We start from the raw sequence: 27,189 nt of genomic DNA, 5'->3' as shown, positions 1-27,189 counted from the left end.
CCAAATTATAAATCACACACTGCGTTATTGCATTCCAGTAATCCAGTAGTATTTTAAAACGCCTAGACTATAGACACACTAACGGATCGGAAAGGACTTGCTATGCAAGCTGTCGTATATATGGAAGATCACACGGTAGATCAGATATTCTGGAGTGAGCGACGGTTGGACTTTCTGAATCGTTGAATAAATGCTGTGAAGCGACTTTGGCCTTTCGTTTGGATCTTGAACCCACAATACTGTGCGGAACAATACTGTAGCGTATGCTAAAAGGAGCCGCCGTTATAATTGGTTTCGAAGATTATCTCCAGGCTTAAGTGCAAGCCGGCTAAACAATGAGAGACCCCCGAATGCATTTAGCGGCGATAGCGGCTAAATGCATTCGGAGTTCTTAGAACTGACAACGCCAAAGCGTGGGACTGCACATCCGAGAACGCGACTAAACAATGGGGAAGTAACCGGACGTCGAAGATGCCCTGAGCGACCTGTCCTTTATAAGGAGGTACTTAGACCATATCAAGACATTCTGGACGGAGCACTGGCGGTGCGTGTATCTCCTGAATAGCCAATAAATGCTGTGAAACGACTTTGGCCTTTTACTTAAATCCTCCACCCACCTCTACGCAACAATACCATATAAAAAAATATTCAGACAATACAGGAGATATCAAATTGGCTGTAAATAACATGTTCAATAGTATCATCAATAAAGAAATCACTCCAGTGTGGCAGTAGCGTGTCCTGAAATAATTGGATCACGCTTGGAATAGGAGCCATCCCATTAAGTTCTGTGCGGGAAGCGCCGTAAAATCGTGACACCAGACCACGCAAAGTCATAACCGTTCCATTAACGATCGCCACGTAGGAGCTAAAAATGCATAACTTTAAGATAATCAAAGTAAAAAAGCTTATATAAGAAAAAACATTGGACTATATAAAAATCTATACACACCGTATTTATATTGCGCAGTGTATTTATATTACACTAGTGTTGTGCCCGTTGATATTTCAGCGGGTGGTTTTAGACCCGAAGAAAATTTCAGGGTGTATTATACATACATAAGTAAAAACTACCCATCTACCTACCTACATATAAACAATATAAAACACCAATAGAATAATTATTTTTCAATAGATGGCGCTAAATGCTCGTGAGACTATTTCCTAGAGGAAATATTGGTAGCACAAAATATATATACAGGTTTTTCTTGATTGGCGAGCATTATCGCAGACACAGAATAGCGCTATTACATATACATATGATGATATTTGCCATAATTGGCTTGAAAACTATGAAATAAGATCGATTAATAAGCATAGCAGACAAAATAAATACTCCATAAAAAAAATTCACTTAGAAAATGATCATATTTGTAAGGTAACGTTTTTTAATTGAAATAATTTCAAGTATTAACAGTAATTATAAGGAAGCCGCCCCATGCAACATTTGGTAAAAGAAACAAAAATAATATCTACATCTTTTGCTTTCATTATTAATTTTTTCGCACAATCGAATCATCAGCAAATAATCATTGGATTAATATGATTTACTGATATACATATCGTTGAAGCTGTCTTTCAAGAGGTGACCGGAAAAATGCACTCGAGATAGTTCCACTCTTGAGACATCCAAACCTTCAAACATGTTTAAGGAGAACTAACGCAATAGAATTCCATAAAAAAGCGACAAGCGGTATTTGGATGTTATCCGAGTGTGATAACCTTTTTTTGTGGAATTCTATTGCGTAAGTTATTTTTGAAATTATGACTTCTCGAAACTGCGCTACTATTCAGTGCAATTTAGTGCATCTTTCCGGGAACTCTTTCAAATCTATGTACATACATACATACGTAATGAATAATACGGTATCATTTACCGTAAAATCCAATTAATTACCTTCGATTAATTATAAAGGTGACATAAGATTAAGCATGCATTACATATAAAATCAATTTCAGTGTCTTAACTTAATCTTATTGTGATGAAAATATTACGGGCAAATTTTTTCCCAAGATACTTTCCAATATGAAAGTGACACTTCCGATTGCGAAATTGATAGCCGTTGCAAAATTGGAGTGAAAAAACTATACAATTGATAATTTAAACTATCATCTGGAGGATGTCGCAAATTTTGAACACGTCTCGTACATCATTTCCTGTATTCATCGACTGTCATAAATAATGTATGTAAATGATTCATGTGGGAATTCGTATCGAAAGTGTAAGCAACGGAGGTTTCGTTCAAAGCTATCGTACGATACACTTAGCTGATTATATAATTTGAAAATTTTTATACTTTGATTACATTAGTAAATATATGTATAATAGATTTAACTTTTTCATAATTGAAAAAATATTTAGGTGTTTGAATCAAACATTTCATACAAAGATTGATTTTTTTTTCAAATAATGCAGATTTGAAGATGTTTGAAATGGAAGATATTGATATTTTTTGTAAGAACAATATTTCAATTTTATAGTTTTGAAACACATATGTATATTAAATAGAAATTCAAGAAATCAGTCGTAATTGGAATTAACTTAACATATAAATTTATATAATCTCATAGTGTTTTGTTCGGAATTAGTTTTAAAATAACAGTTTTAAAATACACCTGAAAACTTTACATGGATACAGTATAAAAAAATAATTAAAGCATAGTAAATCATATGAAAGAGTTTCTAAATCGTGAATACATAGTAATTCTTTGATAGTTTTCAAAAAGTGAATACATACATAGTAATTCTTCAAATTTGTGCAATTTTCTAAATTTTTCGAGTAAATAAGATAAGTTATCGCAGAGTTTGAATATCCCATGTGTTGTTGGATCGAAAAAAGATGAGACGGACACATTATCTAAAACTACAGTGATAATATATACCATACGAAATATTTAAATTCGACTTTTAATACCTTCGTTCCTCGCTACGGCTTATCTCATGATAAAATACACGGAGATTTCAAAAGCGAGAATGCATCGGCTTCCATCTTATCGATGAGTAATACACTTATTACAATTAGAATACAAATATTTGACTTCCTACGTATAGAAATGGTGAACATATTCAAATCGTCGGTCTTGAAACATGAACACGGTCAATCTTTCTGGGATTAAATGTATTTTAGAGAATTTGGGATGCCGTCTGAGGGTAAGATTTCGGTCTGGGTGATGTTATTATATACAAAGAAAAGATGGATCCATTCAACCTGAGTGTACGTGGACAAATGGATGATAGATTCCATGCAGGATAGAGTCCTTTGAAATGTGGTGTTACTGGAGGATGTTAGAGATCTCATGGAAAGAGCATGTGAGGAAGGAAACGTGCTCCTTCCATGAGATCTATTCCACGAGAAATATTGTAAAATAAAAAAGATACAAATATAAAATAAAATATTTAAATCTCTATTAAAGTGAGCACTGCAGGGTAATATAATGAAAACAAAAAAATTACATAGTAAATAGAAATAAAACAATGAATGACAACGAATCAACCGCATATTTGCTTCTTCACCTTAGCCCTAAAAAGTACTGGTAGAGTTAGAACAAAAATCAGGGCAATCATCTGACTTTGGTAATAAGAAGACCATATGACCGAAGCATATTCTATATAATCATATAAAAACTGACGTGATATATGTATGTTAATGGGTATGTGGCGGTTGCGTGAACAAGTATGGAGATTTAAAAAAAAAACTTATTTTAGGATGCCAGGAGTATTCGTTATGCATAGTCTTGACATGTGCTCCTGACATTGAGCGCCCGAGTTAAAACGGGTGACGTCAGGGTCAGATGCGCTTCCGCATGCGCAGGAGGCGCATCTCAGTTCTCGCGTGTGACAGCGAGAATGAATAATACCAACCTCAACAACCTAACCCTTAAATAAATAGGTGTTGCCTGCTAAGATAAGTTTTATTTCATCAATATTTTCACAAAAAAAAAAAACATCTTAGCAGTCGGCACCTATTTATTTAAGGGTCAAGTTAGGTCAGGTTAAGTTAGGGTTGGCCCTTGTTCATTTAAGATTAGGTTGTTAGGGTCGGTATTATTCAGTCTCAGTGTCACACGCGAGAACTTAGAGACCGCATATTAAAGTAAAAACGTGAAGGTAGATCGCATACTAAAGTAGATATGTGAAGGTAGACCGCATACTAAAGTGGCACCGACCAGTCTTATGGGATAAATGGCGCAGAAAACGCTTCTGAATTGTCAATGTATATGGGTTTAGTAATAAGGAGACCATAATATGACTGAAGCATACTCCATATTACCGGTCTCCGTGACGAGACAGAATGTTAAATGACAGAAAACGCAAATATCGGAAGGCAAAGATCGAAAATCGAAAGATCTCAAGTCGAAAGATCAAAAAAAAAAAAAAAATGATGCATGGTAAACGGTACATACTGACTTAATTTGCGCGAGCAGGATACAACAGGAACAAGAGGAACAGGCTTTTCCTCCCGTATTAATGTGCACGCGCAGAATACGGGAGGAAAAGCATGTTCCTCTCGTTCCTGTTGTATCCTGCTCGCGCAAATTAAGTCAGTATGTACCGTTTACCATGCACCATTTTTTTTTTTGATCTTTCGATTTTCGATCTTTGTGTTTTCTGTAATTTAACATTCTGTCTCGTCTCACGTAGACCCCCATATTACACTTGTACTACGAACCAAACTGTCATAGAGCAATATCAGATAAATCCCAATAGCTTATACGAATTAGACTGGCCGCGCACTAGGCAGCCAAGAATTCCTGGCTGCGGCAGCCAATAGATCATGTACAATTGCACGGCAGCCAGCTGGCTGCACGCAGCCAGAGCCTGCAAGGTAGAATGTATGTGGCTAGTATGTGGCTGCCTTCAGTCTCCGCGCACTTGACGTAGCAGCCAGAAGTTTTACGCCGCGGATAGCGAATAGAATCCCAGAGACTGTGTGACCTTTCAAGGATTATCTGTTAACGGATTAAATCGTAAGGCAATATGGGATATGTCTTCAGAAGAATATAGTGATCGAGATGTGAAAAGACGAAGATGGTAGGAAATCACAAATACAAAGTGTGAGGAAAGCTTGGTTTTATTAATCTTACATATATGTTTACCATCGATGGCACCAATGCAATTGGGAAAATTTGCATTTTTATTGAAACCATTTGCTATCTCAACCCATCTTTCTCCATTCAATTCTGGAAACGCTGTTTGTTTGAATGAATGAATCCAAAATCTTCTCTTTGCTTTGCGTTTCTTACGAAACAAGAGGTAAAGAATTATTTCTTCTACGCTTGACGGAAAGGTGACTACTGGCCGTCGACTCTGGCTGCCGAAACTGGCTGCTCAATATTTTGGCTGCGGCAGCCTGGCTGCCTAGTGCGCGGCCAGCCTAAGTGAGTATATGGGGAGTATATATTGAATGCTCATTGAATTAATTGTTATGATGAACCTTTTTTTGCCCTGATGCCCCGATTCGTGGAAAAAGCACACTTCCGGTCCATTATATTAGTAGATCAAAAAAAAAGAAGTAGGGAGGGGGGACTCACGAGTCGTCTCCGAGCAGCTCCTCGGCCAGCTTGAGCCTGAGACGGACGACCTTCATGCTCTGGAAGGGGAAGAGGCGGCAGAACTTGGTGAGGAAGGTGGCGTTCCAGCAGAGGTGGGGGTGGTCGGAGCAGTGCTCCCAAAGGCGCTCGTTGTGGGTGAAGAGCCAGACGTGAGCGCGGCCATAGTGCAGGTACTCCTCCATGCCGGGGCCGTGGTAGTCGCAGTCGAGGAGTTGGCGCAGGTTGCGCAGGGCGGGCGCGGCGTGCGGGGGCCCCCGGATCTGCACGATGTCGAAGTTGAGCAGCGGCTCGTAGTGGTAGTAGTTGGCGGGCAGCGCGTTCAGGATGTCGCCGACGAACGTGGAGCCGGAGCGCCACGTCGTGAGGATGAGGCTGCGCCGCGGCGTGCCCCCCGTCTCGGGCGTCAGCCCCTCCAGCCCCCTGGAGCCCGCCTCGAACCGGTAGTCGCGCATCTCGTGCTGGATGCGCGCGCGCTGCAGCGAGATCACCTCCTCGATCGACAGCTGACTGCGGTTGTGGGAGAGCGAAGAGGCCGGCGGGGGGGTGGGGGCCGTGGGGCGCGGGGGCGCGGCCGACTGCGGCTGCTGGGGGTGCGGGTGCGGATGGGGGCGCGGGTTGGCCAGCTGCTGAGAGGCGAGCAGCAGCAGCGACCCGCCGAAGACGAGGCAGAGGCCATACACGTTGAGACGGCGCGACATGCTACCGCATTCTGTCAATCGCCGCGATCTGTCACCCGCCCGCTACAGCCCTCACGCCGAGTGCGACCACCGAGGACCGCAGCCGGCTGCCGACTGCCGACTACTCGCTGGCTTCTGTGTACTGTCTGTCGTTTGACGGTTGTACAAACTCTTTTTTGGCCGTAATTCGCCTCTTCAGCCGTCGCAACTTACAACTCTTCGAACGTATTCGGTTCGGTGATTGCTGGTCATAAAGTCACTAAAATCTCTATAACGGAACATCTGGCAGCCTAAAAGTCTATCATACTCATATGGTCTCCTTTTATTACCAAACTCACATTGAGCAATTAGAGACAATTCAGAAGCATTTTTTGCGCCATTTATCATATAAGACCGATGCGGTACAAACGATTGAAGGTCCGGTTGAAACGATTGAAGCATTCTTTGATACATTTTGTATGGGTATATTCATACCAACCGACACGTTTAAGCCACGGCAGGCTTACAGCAGTACCCGAAATTTCCTGTTCATACCTTACAGCAACATCCGTCAACGTATCGTATCCGTTTTTTTGGCCATCGTGGAAATATACACGCGAATTACGTGCCATGAGTCTGCCGCTTTGCTGTTTTGGACCAATTATCGATAGTGACAGTTGACAGCTGTTCAATCTTTCGACATGATTTTGGCGCAAATATTAAAAAAAAAATTATTTTTTTTACGGAAATATTTAAAAAAATTTTGTCCATCATCCACAAGCCCTTACACAGTGTCCAAAACTCTCCTTCGGTTTTTCTAATTTTTAACATGGGATGCACATCAAAACGCCTCCGTGCTTTTTTATTGCCTTCTTGAGCTTCTTCTTCCAACAACAGCGCGATTATACATAATTTTTCGTTCGATAAACGCCGAAACATTTTTGCTGTCTTGTATTCTGACGCGTAGCTACGAATGCACGTGTATGCATTCATATTGTAAGTACTCGACAATACGACGTAAGCAATATTGCGACGTATCGTCATGGCCTGTAACGTATAAGTAAGCCGATTTTGCCTTGCACTCGGCCAAAGTGATGTAAGCGTGACGTTACCGCGACGTGTAAGTAGATATGAATAGAAATGTAATAAAATGACATATTTTAAACGGAGTCGTGCAGTGCTGTTAAGTATGAACAGACCTTGAAAAGCGCCAGACAGACTGAACCACAGATTAACGACACGTGTACCTTATGCGTGCGCACTACTCGCACTTACACTAAGCGAAATCTACCCGAAGTCCCGAAAGATCCAACTCAATTTTAATAATAACCATTTTAATAATTGCATCTGTCCACATCGAAAGGTTACTCGTCATCTGATGTGCAATTTTTCATTCGTGAAGTCGAGAATTGCGTTTAAAGCAGCCATCCGGTTAATCTGTGGTTCAATCTGTCTGGCGCTTTTCAATCGTTTGCACCAAACCCATATAAGACTGGTCTTAAAAAAGTGTTACCATCTTATAATGACAGACTTTCTTTTTTCCATATTGCAAGTTTGTCTCAGCGCAGAGGGGTTTCTGATTTGTTAATTTTATACAAGATTGCTAACTTTTGTACTTTTGACACATCTGTTTTAAATGAGATTAACTTAAACGTTAATGCCCGATTCACCAGATGCGCAAATCTTTTTTATCCACCAATTTGTCAAAACAACACTTCTTTCAATAGTGCAATTGTTTGTATATGCCGTATTTAAGATAGCTTAGATGATTGTCCCGACCTCTTTAGTGACTCTTTTAATATTTTTAGGACAAAGGTGAAGAAAACAATTGTGGTTGATTTGCTTCTTCACCTTCATTATCTTTTTTACTTTATCTGTTTCTTTTTTTTTAAATCTTGATGTTTTTGTAATTTTTATTTTTTATGTAACCATGTGGTGCTCACTATAAATGGAATATTATATTTTTATTTGTGTTTATTATTATTTTTTGTCTCACTATACAACTTTCTTTTTATATTTTATTTTGTATGTGTGCCTATTTAAATAAATAAATAAAAACTAAAGAAAACTTGAGTGCCTAATATTGCGTATTCGCGATTTTAATGGCAAAAATTGTCTTTGTGACCACCGCAATGTGACTAATAATCCAATTACCAAGGTATTCATTTATGGTTCGGTGAGTATTCCACAAAAAAAGCGATCTTTTGTAAATAGGGGTTTTATTAGAGCTCTTTTTCCTATTATGGTGTTTAATAGAGCTCTTTTTCACATTCGAATAATATAATACTGTGATTACTAACAAAATTAAATTAAAATTGTAAAATAGAAAATGATCAGTAGATCAGTAGCTATTAAATAGATATAAGATGTATTGTGATTATAATTTAGTAATAATAAAAAGCATTTAAAAATCAAAAATCAACAAAAACCGATCTCGCGCACGTCACTAAAATCTCGATCGCGGACATTTTTTTTTATTTTTATTTTGTTTTAACCCTTTGCTTCTCTTGATTTCCTTTCTGTGAATCATTTATCGAACAAAAAAATACATATTTCGTCAAACATACTTTTGGGATATAAAATTTTTAAGTGTTTTGATCCATTGCTTAATAATATTTCGAATGCTTGAAAAACAGCGAAGAACACAGCTAGGATCACTCGATTGATTGTATTGTGAACAAAATACTAGTCTGTCGGCCGAAAAGTTGCTGGTCTGTTAGAAACAGCTACAACAGACAGTCAACCAATGGCGTCGTCCACACACACGGTATCTACACTCAATATTTACGAAATTTTCCATATCCAGTCCCCATATTGCAACCTGTGGTTGCTATTTATGAACTGATTATGAAAAATTTCGTAAATATCGGGTGTAGATACCGTGTGTGTGGACGACGCCATTGGTCTAACTTGCGTGAATACCCATATATTGAAAATTTCCAATTAGAATTATTTGTAAATCCAATAGGAAACGGGTATAAAAATTGTAGCTAATCCAAACAAATCCTAGATAACTATCTACAAAACCAGCCTTATGGGATAAATGACGCAGAAAACGCTCTTTATGAGTCTCTAAACGATCTTTATGAGTTTGATTATAAGGAGACCATAGGACCGAAGCATATTCCATATTGCTGCGAACTAAACTGATATAATGCGCGCGCACATTAATACGGGAGGAAAAGCCTGTTCCTCTTGTTCCTGTTGTATCCTGCTCGCGCAAATTAAGTGAGGATGAACGTGAGTATGTACCGTTTACCATGCACCCTTTTTTTTTTTTGATCTTTCGACTTAAGATCTTTCGATTTTCGATCTTTGCCTTCCGATATTCGGTTTTTCGTGCATTTCTAATTCGTTCCTTTGGAGTAGACCCGTATTCATGCACTTTCTTAATAGGAAAAGAAAAAAATGTCTATTCTTTCTATGTGATAAATCGTTTTTTTTTTTTTTTATAAAAATGCAATATTATAGATTGACATTATTTCACAATGGTGCCCCGACGACTGTACATTATTTCCGGCTTTTCAGATAATTTCGACAATATATATACATACATATGTATACATGCTATATTTTAACACAAGATTAAAAAGGGCACCATTTATCGGCCCGGCAAAATAACCCTATTTCGGTATTTATCCTGACATTATATGCCCACCTCTAAAACATTTCACCTTGCATATAAAAAGAGTGTCCCTTTCTAAAATAGCTCGCACGACAGATTCAGTGTTACTGGCAACCCGTTTGGCGTTTGATTTGCCGAGCGAACGCCGATTCTGTCGTGCGAGCTATTTTAGAGACTAGTAGCTTATTTGACATTAAATGTCGTTTTGATATTTATCGTGTATTTTATTTTAAAGCCGTGCCAAAATTATTATACCAATTAAAAACATATTGAGTTATAAAAAAATAGTACTTTTGCGGTAATCCTTATCATAAATCTCGGTTTTATGGAAGGCTGCTATCGTTAAAATGTATGTACATACATACATAGATATGTATGTATGTACATAGGTACATTTGAAAAAGTTGTGTCGTTAAATGCATTCAAATTGTGCGATACAATCGAAAGTAGGGGGGGGGGGGGGGGTTGAATATTTGAAATTATATTTCTTGAGTAGGTACATGATATGTAGTTATATAATTATGTACTAAAGAATATTTTTTCACTTAAAGAATTGGGCTTTTTTTCAAAAAAATCATGTTTTGTACTATACATTCATCCAAAGAATTCATAATTGTATGCAAAATATGTCCGACCGCACGCACGCTTCGCGCCTCGCGATGTCATCCCCATCAGAGCACGAGTGAGTCGAGTGAGTCGTCTTGTTCGTTCTGTCGTTTTATTTCACGTAGAAAATTTGCTAATTACAATACAAACAGCCAAAATTAATACAATTATTAATTTGCGATACGCATTCTTATTTCAAATATGATAAATCGTTAATATCGTATTCATTACGAACGGACGAATGAATGGCTTATCCTCATATATGTACATAATATATGGTACTTAAGTATGTACATACTGTTGATAAGCACTCTATATACTTACAAAATCAAGTGTATACATACATACTTATGTATCTATTTACTATAAGTATTGCAAATTTGCGTATTTGTTATAATCATAATTCACTGTGCTTGTTATAAACACAATATTCATTGGTAGCATTAAATTATTGGCGAAGAATAGAAAACAGAATTTTCAAAAATTGAATTTGTTTATTTGTTTAAAAAAAAATGAAAACATTCAATTATGTAGTTTATAATATTTATTGCGTTGCAAAGCGTAATGGCGGAAATGTTTCAAAACAATTTGTCTGGAGAAAGTACCCGAAAAAAAGTTCATCCGAGTACCTTTAAACACTTGGTGAGTAGCTTTAAAAAGTTTCTTCTTGTTTGTTTGATCTGTGACAAGGTAAAGGGAACACAAAAAAACGAAAACACGAAACATAGATTTCTATTCAACGTCCATTTGGTTTTTATCACTTTTTTTAAACGTTTTTAAACATTCTAAACGTTTTTAAAAATATTAAACATTTTAGATCATTCTCCGAGAAATACAAGAGATTTGCCTTTATTAACTTTTGTTGTGTATGTATATATGTATGTACATACATATGTATACATTAATTAATTACACTGAGCAACAAAAAAAATTAAAGAAATACTTTCGTTCAGTTCCCGTATGCGTACAATGGAAGCGTTGGAGAAAGCGATTTGACTATTGATTCCAATACTAGCTTTGAGCACAACAATACTAGATTTTGAGTTAAAGACCACAAAAGCCAAAAAAGTGTAAAAATTGCGCATTTTTTTAAACGCTCATATCTCGTAAACGACCCCCAACCAACAAAAATCATTATCATATTCGAATTCAGTGGATCAAACTTAGTAAAGATTGGTTAGTCTCCGCTCTGGTAACTCAAAAACGTGATTTTTTGTTGCTCAGTGTTATTATTCATTAATTAATTAATTTATATTGTACCATTTCTAGAAGATAGAAGATTAACAATCTACTTGAATTTACCAACAATTATGATTCAGAAAGAAAAGATGAAGTACTAAATATATTCCACAGATATAAAAATTTCTTTTCTTAAAAATGTAACAAAAGTAATTTTCGAGTTGTGAATGATTTTCTTAACACGATTTTATTTTTCCTAATAAAATTAGTCTTAAAACAAACTTATTTTTTCGGCCAAATTTATATGTTAAAAAACGTAGAAACCACTGTCGAACATTTTCTATTAAACCAATCAGAGCTTGATAACTAACCAAGTGAAGTTGTTACGATTTTATTTCACCATTGACTTAGCGGACCCAATTGAAATCTCTATCGGCGGCCAAACCTTACAAAATGGCAAATCTTCAAAGCGATCAGAAGAGTGTAGGAAGTTTGTCAGATTAATTGGCGAAGTGAAATTAATATTCCTAAAAATCCTTCCTACCTACTATGTCACCACTATTTGAAATTTGATTGATGTACAATAAAAATTTATGTACAATTCATAGATGTCTCGTTAATTTGCGAGTTTTTTCAGTGTCACGCAATTCAACGACTTATAATAAAAATGCTGCATTTGTATTTGTAATTGGCCAGGAAGGCGCATTGGGATTTACCTGTAAGGCCTTCCTGGTATATATGTAAAAAAATAAAAAATAAATAAAATAATAAAAGCCGTGTAATAATAAATAAAAATATGTTCATATTACATATATGCATACATATGTTTAATTAAAATAAATAAATAAAAAAAGTCAGTGCGACATCTGTGGTCGCTTCTGCTTTGATGTGTGCTTAAAAAAGTTGAAAGCTGACAGTTGAGAATTACTGCTCTGTATTGTTTTCATTTTATTTTCACTGGAAATTGAAAATTAAATACATCACAAAAAGCAAAAGTATTTTTGGCAAGTTGAAAGTAATTTCTATTCGTACGAATGAATTTGACATGATTTTACATAAAATAAATGCAAATTGTTTCCAGTATGGATCAAACCAGCGCGATAAATTTGCGATAACGATGTAATCTAACTTACCGATGGTTAGCTCGAAGCTCAGCTAGAATTCGTTAAAAGTTTGCGTCGACGCCGCTAGATGTCGATAGCACGAATGCTAGAGCGGAGATCAAAACAAGCTGGTGTCAGTGCGAGTGCAGTGCTCGGAGTTCGCTGGCGTTCGAATGTGCGGTCGCGCCGTTCCCCTGCAAATCGTTGCGATTCGTGAATGATGAGTGGCGGAGCACCCCTCGGGTAGGCGCTGCGCCCCCCCAGGTGAGCCTTCGCCCCCCCCCGCCCTTAGGCCCCCGCCCCGCCGCCCGCGATTCGATTGGAGCGCACGTCTCACTTTCGTCCTCGTTCCCGCTGTCACTTTTCGGCCCGGAATTGGCTCTCGCCCCTAAATCCATTAACCCCTTCGTCGATGATTTTCGCCACTGTTTCAGTGTTTCGCAATCCACGGTGCGGATGTTGCAATATGTCGACTTCGCGATATGTCCACAACGACGTTGTACAATCTGTGGATTTGGATTTTTATTTGGTTTCGATTCGGACATCCTACTCTGAGGAGATCGTTCGTGTAACCTTCAACTTCACGGATTCGTCGATGGTCAATTTCTATCAATTTCTTGTACTCATAAATATTTCTTGTTTTTTTTTTGTATATATTTGTTTATTTACTCGTTCGGTAAATGGAAATGAAACGAAAACAATAAAAAAAAATTTCATTTGTTTTTTTATTAAATTTATTTGAATTGAAATACATTTATATTATTTAACGACCGACCAATCACAAACGTCTTTGACCAATCCAGCCAATCAGAAACTGCTTTGACGAGAGCCAATCGGATACGACTTTGACGACAGCCAATCAGAAACGAATTACATACGCCGTTTCGGTTTTATATATAAGAAGATAAGATATATATGAATAGCCAGGGTTTTTTTTTTTGAAAAAAAGGTGCCGGAACTCACTTCAAGTCAAGTTTTTTTATTGGAAAAGATTATATTCAAATTATATTATATAGAATATTCGTTTGAAATATAAAAAAAATGCTGAGAAAAAAGGTGCCCGAACGCCGTTCCACCGCGTTACATGGGAAAAAAAGCCCTGTGAATAGGTATATGTAATTTAATTCTACATACAGATATACTTATTTATAACTGGTGTTTTTACCCGGCTTCGCTCGGTATTTGTAATATGAACCGCTTAAACTAGGCCAATCTAATAGTAAACATTTTATTAAATTTATTTTAATATACATTTGTTTTTTATTAAACGTCATGGATTCTGCGAACCAAACAAACGAGCATACAAAGTCTCTTTTGAAATTATATATATATTTTATTATGATAATTTCAGTACTCAATAGTGTATAGTTGCTTATTATTTTAGCATTTTCACCTATATAGATATCATTTTTAAAATACATACATAATGATCAATTTAAATACTTTTTAAGACAATACGTGCAATTTAAAGCTAATAAAAACAAATAAACAGATACATACTAACACATAAACACTATGAAAGCGTGATCAGGGATCGATACTGGATACAAATTAGTCAATATCTCAAAATTGAATTTTAGCACTATTGCAATATGTAAGAATATACTTCATATATTGATGTTTCGGATATAAATAAAGTAATAATATAAAATAGCATTTAATAGGAAACAATTTTTAAGTACATTTGAATTTTTTAAGAGTTGACATTTTTTTGATACGTATTTTAGTATGTCAAAAGATTTGTTTATTTATTTATTTAAAATATATGGGGAAGGTGGGAAGGCCAAGCCGATAGACACACGGGGTTTGAATTACTATTAATAATAAAATAAAAAACAAAACATTCATGACGATAACAAAATAAAAAAAGAGAAAATACCAAAAGATAAAAAATAATAAAAATAAAAATTTATTGTAGCATTCGGGCTGGATAAGTCGGAAAAAAGGTCATCGTACATACAGGAAAATGGCTCATCTAAGCAATTATTTACAGTATGATCCATATTAAATTGATTTAGGTAGTTTTGTCTATGTATTTAGCTGAATTATTCAAATAATAATGGCATGTTTGCCAGTTAATTTCGTCTTGGGAGACGCCGAGCGTCATATGGGTGATAAATTTATTATACATATATGTATTTATTAGATGCAATAACTTTTCGGGATTCTGATGAATACTATTGATAAAATGTTGGTATGATAAATCCCGGACAAATATGCATATGTACTTTATATACATATGTAATATGTGGGAATGAAACATATGCAAAAGTATCTATCGGTGATGTGTCGTGTCGGATATGACGCGTAATTAATTATTTGTTCAATTAAAAGTCCATTATAATATTACGGGCGGCCGTCACACGACTTTCTCCGCGTGCGATTTTATATATGTATGTATACGTATTAATCGGCAATTTAGGCTTATCGCTAATTTTCATCAAGCCATAAAGTGGTAACGATCGTGTTTTGCCGCGAAAACTCAATTTTGAACCAGATGAACGTTGGAGATTTGCAATATATCAAGAATTTTCTCGGCGATTTTTGCAAAATTGCATCCCTTCGTTGCCGTGATGTTTTCGCATAATTTTGTGTTATACATATATTAAACGATGTTTAGTTTCATGTAAAATCACGATAGATGAAAAAGTGTATGTATTTATGATTTAAAGTTAGTTAGATTATATTATGTATACAATATAATAATTAATTGTCAACTTGACAGTTTGCGCAAAAGTCGGATCATCAGAATGCGATACATTTTGAAATTGGATATGTTTGATTGAAGTATGGCTTACAGAGCTGTCGCTGTCAAGAATATATGTAGTCGAAACATCAATTTTCAGTAGTTTGCAACCTCAATGTGGAATGTTGACAGTGCGGTTTGGAAAAATTTATAACTTCTTTGAAAATATTGTCGCAACCCTGACAGCTCTTATTTATTTATTTTATTTACATACATATATACAAATATACCAGGAAGGCTTAACAGGTAAGCCCCAAATGCGCCTTCCTGGTCCACATAATTATTACATAGATACATGTAAATCTAAATATCTGACATCTATGGTCAGTATACATATATTACAAACATCGTATTAATACGATAAATAACGATGAATAACTTTCATGTAACAATGCGAATTTTATATTCGATAAACAACCACAGAGACATCTATGGTGAGCATATGGCGAAACCTAAGATATAACAATAACTAAAGGTTCGCAACAGAAAATTGGGAAGGAAACGCCAATTTTACAGGAATCGTTTCAATGAAAATCAGAAAAATTGGCAAATTCTGATAAGAAACGATCGACCTAGACAAATCAAGGTCTGGCCAACAGCGAGACTTAGCGGGGATTCGAACTCGTAACATCAAGTACGAAATAATTCAACATTCACCACTAGACCACGCTGCTGGTTAATATATAGATCGCTGGAATCGAAAATGGACCCAATTTGCATGTAATATTTGTGATAACATTGCATATAATAACCAACAGCATAAATCAATGGTTAACTATATATTAGGTCACGTGTTCTATCCCTGGTGTCTGCTGCTGCCCAGACCGGATTTCATTGAAACCGTTTCAACAAATTGACAACCCTGTCTCATTTCTCGCAAAATTCATGTTTGCAGCATCTCCAATTCTCTGATATTTAAAAAGCTGCAAATTTTGTCTATAGATGTCTCCATGATTTTTAATCTCGAATTGAACATGTACACTCGCCTTTACAGATCGCTCCAAAGTGACAAGCGTACTAATACAGATACAACACAATAATTCAATTAATATGAGCATTTTGATACAATGCGAATCCATACAAACATCATCCACAGTGACATCTATGCAGAAAATTTTGCAGCATTTCATTATAGAAATTGAAGAACCTCGAGATGCTGAATAGCTTGAGAATTAAAAGAAAGATTGGAAAGGATATGCCGATTTGCATGAACCGTTTCAATGAAAAACAGAAGAAATGGAAAACTCTGCAAAGAAACGATCGACCTGGAGTCACAAACCAAGGTCTGGCCAACAGCTGCCAGTGGGAATCGAACCGTGATCACTAGTCACCGGACCCAGAAGGTGCCGCGTATTGTTCAAAGGTTGTAAATGCATTGTTAAAGGTTTGCCGAACCTTTTTTACAAAGGATTTACAACAATGGAACAATGGATAGCACTGTGACTATCCTACCTCTAGTGACCACTTCGTTTGAAAGCATAATATGCTACCCACTAGTCCATAAGCAGAAGAATTTATTATTACCTAAAGCTTTTGGCTTCTCGATAAATAGGAAGTCTGTTTCTAAAGATCTTACCTTCTAGACAGATCAATATGTATATATGACTTTATTATTTTAGAATTTGCCGCTACCTTTAATGATAATTATACTATGTACATATGTACGTAAATTCCAATTACATAACATTAGTCCGTTGTTCATTGTATTCAAATTACACGGTGGCAGTAAACTGTCAGACATAAACATAATACACAAGCCTAGAAATACATTCGTAAAAGTGTTCTATTTATATGCAAATAAACAGACGGACAGACGTGCCCATTCATTACGCATTCGTATAATATCTATTATCAAATGCAAACATACATACATAATACATTCTCATAATATGCTGATACATGATCACTTTTCCGATTATTGTGGAATATGTAGGGGTGGGTCTCAATTCTCAAGATGGACATCGCTTGAAAATGTATTTTGACAAATTTTTCGATCGAATTCAATTTCGGACGACGGATAGATGGATTTGTTCGAATCGTTTGGATATTAAATTACGCCCGAATCCGTCCGCTGAAGCTGCGTGCATATTGACGCGACGCGACGCGACGATCTATGTTGTTAGTACGTACATACATAGATGGGAAAAAGTGGGTCTGGTCTTAAATGCTCACACTCGCGCCAGTGTGATATTGTCTTCACAGTGTCTGTTAATTTCATCACGGTGTGTTTTATTGCAGTCGGTTTTATGACGGAATGGCACAGCAAGGGTCGGTAGTAAAATTGTCGCTGAGATCAAATGAAAAAGTGGTGCAGTTCGTATATGGCGACGTTTCAAAGTCCGCTCGCTAATCTCTCCAATTAACTTGTTTTTATTTGAAAGTCGCCGTTTGAACTGTCCTTTCCATGTGTAGTTAGTTGGTATTGTAATGTCTCTTGGGTATTGTCATTTTGAGCTTTTATTTATTTTTTATACCGCAGTGGCATTATGTTGTTGTTAAGTGTTGAAAGTATTATACAAAGCAAATACGAACATCAATTAACACCCACAGAGACATCTATGGTCAAATTTGCAGCATTTTATACAATTCTAGATGCTGAAAACTGGAAATGTGCGAGAAAATAGGTTAGGTTGCCGATCTATCTGTATCATTTACTGCTGGATGAAAGCCTCTCCAACACGCTTCAACTCGTCTCTGTTTTGCGCAACTCTCATCCATCTCACCCCGCACATTTTCCTAATTTCGTCCACCCGTCTTCCCTGCGGTCTTCCTTTTACTCTTTTGCATTCTCTCGGGTACCATTCAAGCACTTCTTTTATCCACCTTTCGTCCACGTGGCCCGCCCATTGCCATTTCAATCTCTTTACTCTATCCACTATCTCCACTACCCTTGTCATGCTTCTCACTCACGTGTTCCGCTACCTGTCTTTCCTCGTTATGCTAAGCATACAGCGTTGCATACTTCTTTGAGTGCATTCGATTTTTTAATCTACCTATATATGTATATATAAAATTGAATGTCTATTTGTCTGTCTATCTGTCTCGTATAGGCTCCTAAACCACTCGAACGATTACGATGAATCAGTCAGGATTTGTTGTATGCATGTTGGAAACCTTGTCCTCCTTTGTCCTTCTTTGGGGAGAACTGTCCTCCTTGTTGTCCTCCTTTAGTCAATGGCAGGAATGATTATAGTTAAATTTATATATAGGTATATAAATTAATGTATATATATATTTGTCTGTCTGTCTGTCTCGTATAGGTTCTTAAACCACTCAACCGATTACGATGGATCTTTCAGGATTTGTTGTATGCATGTCCGGGAAGCTTACTGTGAAAAAAAAACGGGGAAAAACCTCTTAATAATAATATTCGTACTTACGATTTTACCGACGCGAAAGTTTGAAGCGCCATTGTGTAGTCAAGGAAATATGTTCGTTGGTAATCCCGTTACCAGTTGGTTTATCACGACACAGCTTTGAAGAGACACGAGTTGAGCTCCAACCATCACTTGAAACGGGAACGGGAATTGCATGCACTATTGTGGCATTGCAACGCATGCCGGGTTTAGCTAGTTTGTTAATGAAAATTAGATAAATTGGCAAACTCTGGTAGGAGCCGATCGTCCTGGAGTTACAAATCCAAGGTCTGGCCATTAGCAACCAGTGGGATTTGAACCCGTGACCACTTTGTTCGAAAACATTATATGCTCATCACTAGTCTATGTTGCTCATATGCTGGTTAAAATATAATGATGATTGAGAAAGTGCTAAAAGCATTTCTTCGTTTCCTATACAGGAAAGAGTATGGGTATTACCCATATCTCTACCCCACTCCATTACTTTTGGGCATGCTTGGGTATAATTCCCTTGAACTTCGGAGAAACTTCTCATTACTTCGTTTTGTTCTCCAGCTTCTATGTACGTGGTAATACGTCATGCCCGTCGTTACTGGAACAGTGGGGACTTTATGTCCCTAATAATTATGTGCGTGGTAGACATCATTATTTGATGGTTGTACCTCCTATTCGCACTGCTATTTTTCGAATGTCTCCTATCCCAAGAGCTATCCGACTTCTCAATGAAATCGTTGCTGTTGAGCCTGAATGTGATAGTTTCCACCTAAGTGAGTGTAGGTTATGGGAGATTGTTTTAACCTATTTGTCTGGTAGCCTGCGCTCATCATTATTTTCATAATTGAATGTGATGTATGAGTGGAATTTTGATCTTCTCTCTTCCATTTGGGCCTCGCAGGGATGTTTTTTATTTGCGGCTAGTTTTTATGTATTGGTCTAATAAATTCCCTACTTTGTTTTTTATTATTTGATACTTTTACTTTATCTGCCATTATTATATATATAATGCTGTTGTTTTTTTTATGATTATGTATAAATGTATTTTTGTCTGTGTATATACATATGTATGTACATATGTATATACAGTGTGCTCTCGATTATCCGGATACAGATTATCCGTTTTGCGGATTATCCGTGCTTAAAAATTATTAATTATTTTTTTTAAATTTATTTTATTTTGTTCTTATATGATAATGAGACGCGCCGATTTATTGCGACCGTAAACATACGTGTTATTTGAAACAAATCAAATCATGTTTTTCGTTCCCTTTTTAAATGTATTTTACTATTGCGTCAATTCTTTCAGTCGCTTTTGATCATCGAAGAAGTAACAAGTGCGTGTATTCAGAGCAGATTTTTTTGAACATAGTATGGTTAATTATTATCAATTATAATACTTTGTTTGTGAAATTATTTTCTTTGCTATTAACTCGAAAATATTTCAGATTTACATACCTGTTCGAAATATAGTTAAACAAAAAAATAAGTTAGATCTGTTCGCGAGAGATTGTGATAGTTTTGCAGGTCCTTCGAAACGAAAAAGTATGAAAATGTCAAGATACGAAGATTTGGTTGCAACTACATATAATATACTCATATAGTTAAATCAAAAATGAGCAGAAGGAATACCAGTGTATGGAAACAGCCAAGTTTTTCCATGAAAATTTTGGATTAGTAGTAGACAACTTCAATGCTTCGTCTGGCTGGTTGACGAGATTTTTTTTATATTTTGTCAACAGTAGTACTAACTATGTACATATATGTCTGTAGGTACTAACGGCCACACATCTGCTGAACTATAAGCATTTTTCTTAATAAATAATGAGTATTAAAATTATGAAACAAAAATTTGTGTTGTTAATATAATAATATATTCGAAACCAAGTCAAAAAGTGATGATTCGGATTATACGTGTTTTTCAATTATCCGTGCCCTCCCTCCCCAGTATTAGCTCGGATAATCGAGATTGTACTGTATTTGTATTTTTCTCATATCTCTGTAATTTTTCGACCATTGTGGCGCATTAGGGACTCCTGTTATGCCACAATGGTCCAAACTAAACTTAAATACATATATGGAGCACATATTTCGGAACTTGGATTCGTCGTGCTTTTTATTACAAGCCTCTTCTATACTTCGCGTGGCTTTTTCGTCCGACAACATTTTGGGTTTGATATCCTACATTCTTCCGATCGCTTTGAAACTTTGCCATTTTTACTTACCTCCTTTACGTTTCACATGGCTTTCGTGTTAGTGGTCATTTTTATCTCTTATCCGATCGTTTTCATACTTTGCCATATTGTTAGTACTGTGCCCGTTCGAAAATTGATAACAATAAACGGCGCCGCACATTCTTGTATTTAGTAAGGTCGAGTAATTCACCATCCGCCCTGTATGTATGTACTTTTACATCTACTTTTGGGTTTCTGAAGCATTCTCGAAGCGGAAAGGCATCTGTCCCCGGAATTTTCGACACGCACCTCCTCCTCCTCCTCCTCATCCCACGTTTGGGCACGTTTCCTGCAAATTTCTCCATCGAAATCAATTTTCATCGAGGCTCGCGTGCGCTCTATCTTCACTCCCCTTTCGCTTTTGGGTTAATTCGAGACCGTTTTCCCTGGTTTGGCGACGATTTGTCATCCGGGCAACGAGGAAAAAGACGACTCATTGTCGAGACGTTTTTAAATAATAGCTTATATTCCAGTGAAGGTCGTTCCCTACACGTGTCGTGTCCAAACAAACCACTCGGTAAACTAGAAAGTTGCTCGCGGTGTTTAAAATATCAAGTATATTAGATGTACTCGTATCCGTGCGTCTACCCACTGGACCTTTGTAAACATCGCCCGTATTCTTCCTCCTCTTCGTATAATCGTTCCGTTTTATTGGAATTTATTATTTTGCGGCTCGGTCGTGAGTTTTTGTTTTTACATTTTGAAATTTGCACGTTTGAATCTTGGATTCACTTTCATATTTCCTTTCTCCGGTGCAACGAGCGTGTTGCGTTTGAGAGGAAGGCTTTCAGATCTGATCGGCTTGCTTTGGCTCGGGTAGTGGTTAAAATATGTACTGTGTAAAAATGCGACACGGTTCATTTAATTTTTATTAGCTTCACTCTGTTAGTTCAGTGACATTCTGCCTGTCCAAAATTTGTAATCTGATTTTGAACCACTTCCACTATTCAGATCGCTTTGATGTTTTACCAACATACGGGAGAGAGAGCTAACATTAAAGTAAGCTAATGAAGCTAGAGTTTTTGATCATTCTAAAGAAATCATTAAAAATTACATCGGGATTTTGTGTCAGATCGAAACGATGATAGCTAGCTATCCAAACGCGGCTTTCTTCCGTTCCTTTGCAACTCACATATTAAAAACTTGATCAGTGGTAAATGTTACTTTTTTCACACTGATTTATTTCCAAATATGTACAAGAAAGCAGTTATTTTAGGCTTAGACGAAATTCTCACCTTGTAATGTTGTTGTGAAGATGGAAATCTCTTGAAAGTTCAAAACCATAGTAGGAGACAATCCTATCTAAGAGTAAGTTAGAGGTCGTTCCGTTTATGATTGCGTACTGATTGTGAAGTAGGGGTGGGCCATCGCATTTAGAAAGATATTATGCATCTTCACAAAATTTATTTTTCTATGTCTTATTTATCTAAATTGATGTCAATTTCTGGTTATATTACAAGTAGTGAAAAAGTTAAAAAGATATTTAAATTGAAATGTTTAAAAAATATTGTAAATATCCATCCAATTGTTTTGAAGTTAAAAAGTGGTGGGGTGACTTTTAAGGGGAGGTACTATTTCTGATATCCGTATCAAACTTTCTCATGATCACAAAACTTCATCTATTGATACTTCGTATATGTACATATGTACATATACTTAGGGTAAAAATAGGATCAAACGATGCTCGAGTTATTTTTGAAATATATACATTTCTCAAGGTCGAACATTTTCACGAAAGTTATGCTCATTAAACACCGTAAATTATGTTTTACCCGGCTTCGCTCAGTATTTGTAATATAAACAGCTTAAAATGGCGAATCTAAAAGTAAATATTCATTTGTTTTTTTTTATTGAATTTATTTTAATCGAAAAAAAATATATCGAATCGTCATAGAAATTTCGATTTGTTTTCGATGTTGCCAACCAACATTACATATTTATATACTTACATACAAAGTCTCTTTCGAAATTATATATTAGATTTTCGATATGAAAAAACATAAACGACATAAACGTCGTAGCAGGGGTTGATTTATTTATTTTATTTTTATTATACATCAATTAATCAAGCACACTCGTCTAACAGAATGATCCAAAGCGACGAGTGTGCTAAACAGATTAACTACATGAAATTACATGAAAATACAAGTGAAAACACATAAATATGTTGAAGAAAAGAAACAGAGAGTGATGCATTATGAGTGGTTGAAGCGAATTACCATGAAAAACTTGGGAAACCGAATCAGAATTGTGCGCCTTTCCACATGATGCAGTGTCTCGATAAGCTGCATTCTCCATAGAATCGAGCGTAAAAGTGCATTGTGCCTTGGCGACTGTACAATGTACATAGACACTCCTGGCAATGCACTTGAAGTAAAAGGAATTGGTTGCGAGCCAATACAGGATAGTGAAAATGCAAGGCATATACAACATGCCCATTCTTTCGCGTCCTCCTTCGACAAATGTCGATGCTGTTTGCTGCCAGAAGATTTGCACAGTGACGCAATCTTGTGCAGTTAAACGTCCTTATTTATTTACCTCATATGCGTCACTTTTCTTAGATTGAGTGAACGAGAGGCGTGTTTTGTTTTTCAATAATGCATTTCTTTCGACAGTTGCTCGTTTCCTTCCAAGGTGTGAGTCATGTCGTCTTCTCTTTTTTAGAGGTTGCGAACTTTTGGGCCTGTCTTGTATTTTTCGTCTTCAAATTAGATTTTGACTCCTCTTGTCTCTTGTTCAATTTCGTTCGCTTGGGGATTTTAAGATTCCCCTGCGCTTAAGAGATTTCTTCCGTATGATCCAGTTTGATTTCTAGACGGGTGATGAATCATGGGTTGAAAAAATGCGGCACGTATCTTTTTATAGATAAATATATTTGGCAGGTCTGTGAATCATGGTAGTAATCGATGCTGTAAGTTTTTATTATATTTTTAACGCGGGGTCTGTAAGAATATTGGATTCAAAATATCAGATGTCGGTCCTTTGAGATATGGTAATTGGCTGATGAGCTGAGAATGGTCGAAAGTGATAAAACTGTGGATTGATTGATGGTCATTCTTGAAAGATAATCTACTGTAGTCAGAATTTCTCTTTTGACTATTCATAACTCGTCCTATTGGTATGCATACATTTGAGGTCTGCTCATTATTTCAAAATTTTCTATCTTCTGTGATCAGATTAGTTTCTGCTATTGAAGCTTATATTAGTAGCGTGGTCAGTACTGTAACGTACGCCGCGGATTAAGCGAATAGAATCCCAGAGACTGTGACCGTTCAAAGATTATCTGTAACGGATATCTGTTAACGGATTAACTAAATGCATACCGTGCGACTGGTATAAGTGGGTTTTAAGGATTAGCGACAAGCTAAGTGCATGAAACAATGATTGCACTTCTCATACCGTGGGAATACATATCCGAATACGTGACTATACAGTAGGTAAACAGATAAGACGTCCTGAGAGACCGTGAGACCGGTGTAAGTGGTTTTAGGGATTAGCGACAAGCTAAGTGCATGAAAGCTAAACAATGATTGCACTTCTCATACCGTGGGAATACATATCCGAATACGTGACTATACAGTAGGTAAACAGATTAGACGTCCTGAGAGATCTACCCCTTATAAGGCGGTACGTAGGCGATATCAGGTCATTCTGGACTGAACACTGGCAATACGTGTAACTCCTTAATCATCAATAAATGCTGTGAAACGACTGTTGGCTTTTTCTTGGATCCTCCACCCACCCTTACGCAACAGTACCAAAACTTTTGTTTTTTTCAAGTTTTTATGTATATTAATTAGGGTAATTGCTGGTGCGAGTGTCTACATATGTAGACTTTACTTATCACATTGATTAGTTGGATCTTAGTTTATAACTGTAAAAGCTAGCGCGGGGTGTACATATATACATACATAGGTGTATAGTTGTAGGCACTATAATGCATTGTTTACACTAGTTTTCTCGGCGTTGGTTTCGCTCGGCATTTGAACTTGCCTCTCTCCTTTCAGTTCTCCACTCGGAGAATTACCAAGAAACTTCCATGGCAAACACTCTGAAAATAATGTTCAAGTTTGCCAAGTATTCCGGCGAGCACGTTTACTTATTAACGTGAGATCTTTTTCATGCTAACTAACTGCTCTGTCCGCCATCGACCCGATTGCGAAAACAATTCGCGCGTCGTCGCCATCGGATTTTGTCTTTCTCGGCATATATGTACTTATTCATACTACATTGCAATTTTTTTCACACTTGACAGCTTTAATTCGAATATGTAATATTAACCTGTCGTAATTTGGCACTTTCAATTGAAACTTGATCTAATATGACACGAATTACTATATATTTTCTATAAAAACTACTTAGTACTGTTGTTGGAAAAGAAGGTGTAACACTCAAACTGAGAGAGGAATTTGCTTGAAATTCAGCTTGTGTCTTGAGAATATACCATGTGTTCTAGACAGGGTCCTTTTTTTGGCGTATTTGAGTTTTATCTCGGGATATTTAAGTGTCTAAATTATTTTACTTTTTTATGCTACCATTTATTTGTCGTTTTTTTTGGGCCCTCTTTGTGTGTTTTTGTCGACACGATTTTTTCATTTAAATTCACAATAAAATGACATCGTAAATGTGTTAATAAAAAATGTAGCTTTTGTGGAATTTCGAACGGTAAATTTTTATCAGATTTATCGGAATTCATCGTCTGTACGTTGAGACTTTGTTCCTTAGGGCTAGAGTCTTTATCACGTATCGCTTTTAAAGGCGTAATTAGCGCCTTGTCTACACGTTTCGTTTGACAATCGAGCACGCACACAGAACATACCCATTGAATGAACCAATCGAGAACTTGTGAGAAGACCTTGTTACCTTCTTATGTATGTATACCCAGATCCTCCTACTCCATATCTATCCTATCAGCGCAATTGTACGTACGTAATAAAGATGACCCAGAACGTAGGCTTAGGAGGTACATACTAAATATTTGAGAACTTTGAATATATTTTTTATTTCAACTACATATATGGGACTTGAAACCAAGAAGAATAGACTTGCGACAATCCATACATACATTCGATAACTTTATTCACGTTAGAAGTACACGATAAACTTCTATTTATGTATGTGCAAAACAAGTATCGTTGAACGAACTCGTTTGCTCAAAGTATTGACCGCTATACGAGGCATTTCCTATGTAATAAACTGTGTCACAGCTTAGAAATTTGCATCGTAGACCTTGTTTCTTTTTAATCTAGTTTTTTAATTGGTTCTCAGATGTCAGATTGTGTGTCAGTTGATACGCACACACATGCACACACTGGCCTTTGACCAAACTGCTATTTGTGCGGCGGCAACACTGATTAATACGCCGAGAAAGGGGTGGTTGCTAGAGTGTCGCTTTTCTATTGACCCTCCTCTTCCTCTCAACCCTCTACCTACTTGGTTTTATACCTAAATGTATAAGTGAGTGTATACTGGGCGGGGTTGATTTGTCAAATCGTACTTTGGAACCTCTCGATTTCACTTTTGTCACATTAAACTTCTGGGTACTCGAGCTCGCTCGAATCTGACACACATCTCCATAAGTGCAAACAATGATATATTGTAATGTTAGCGCTCAAGTTTAAAATTTTGGCACGCGTGCCACTCGTTGGTGGTGGCTTCGCCGGTTGATCTGCGTTGCTTCACCTTGATCCACTTTATCTGGTAAAATTTCACGCGTTCAATCATCTGCGTTTATCTCGTAACTCCTCTTCTATAACTGGTTCTTCTATATCTCGCACCGGTTTTTCTTTTGGACTTTGCGGAAGTATCAATTATCCAATTTTCGAAATATGCGGTAGCTCATTCCACACACAACTGTAATTTACGCTAGCGTGTTTTGGTTCTAAAAATACCTAAGTTTTGGGTGCATCGAAATGTACGCCTTGCAGGTTTGATAATGAATATGCTCTTTTTTTTTTTTATTTCTCACGTTGTAATCAAATCCGAATTCAGAATGGAGCATTTGACCCAAGAGAGTAAGTAGTATTAAGATATGATTATTTGATAGATTTATTTGATCAGTGCTCATCAAAATGACTTTATTCTGTTTGCTGGTGTGTATGTTTCGTTGCTACTTCGGCCCTTTTAAATCTGAACCG

The 27,189-nt window shown here is 36.7% G+C and overlaps 2 protein-coding genes across 3 annotated transcripts in view; one reads left to right on the top strand and one right to left on the bottom strand.

Annotated features, from left to right (window-relative positions):
- The window catches only part of LOC143909759 (carbohydrate sulfotransferase 3), a 30,313-nt gene extending 24,062 nt beyond the window's left edge, over positions 1 to 6,251 (bottom strand). Inside the window, exon 1 of the mRNA XM_077427925.1 lies at positions 5,533 to 6,251. Within this exon, the coding sequence (XP_077284051.1) occupies positions 5,533 to 6,251 (719 nt within the window). The remainder of the gene's footprint in view (positions 1 to 5,532) is intronic.
- A 6,601-nt stretch (positions 6,252 to 12,852) lies between these two features.
- LOC143909758 (beta-1,4-glucuronyltransferase 1) overlaps positions 12,853 to 27,189 on the top strand; it is a 123,789-nt gene continuing 109,452 nt past the window's right edge. The window contains exon 1 of one of the 2 annotated variants that reach the window (XM_077427923.1): positions 12,853 to 12,986. The gene's annotated coding sequence lies outside the window, so the exon portion shown is untranslated. The remainder of the gene's footprint in view (positions 12,987 to 27,189) is intronic. The other variant, XM_077427924.1, reaches the window with a different exon arrangement.

Source organism: Arctopsyche grandis, chromosome 3, assembly GCF_051622035.1.
Source record: "Arctopsyche grandis isolate Sample6627 chromosome 3, ASM5162203v2, whole genome shotgun sequence".
NCBI lineage: Eukaryota > Metazoa > Arthropoda > Insecta > Trichoptera > Hydropsychidae > Arctopsyche > Arctopsyche grandis.
Note: the sequence above shows the minus strand (reverse complement) of the source record. Positions and strands in the feature narration are given on the sequence as shown.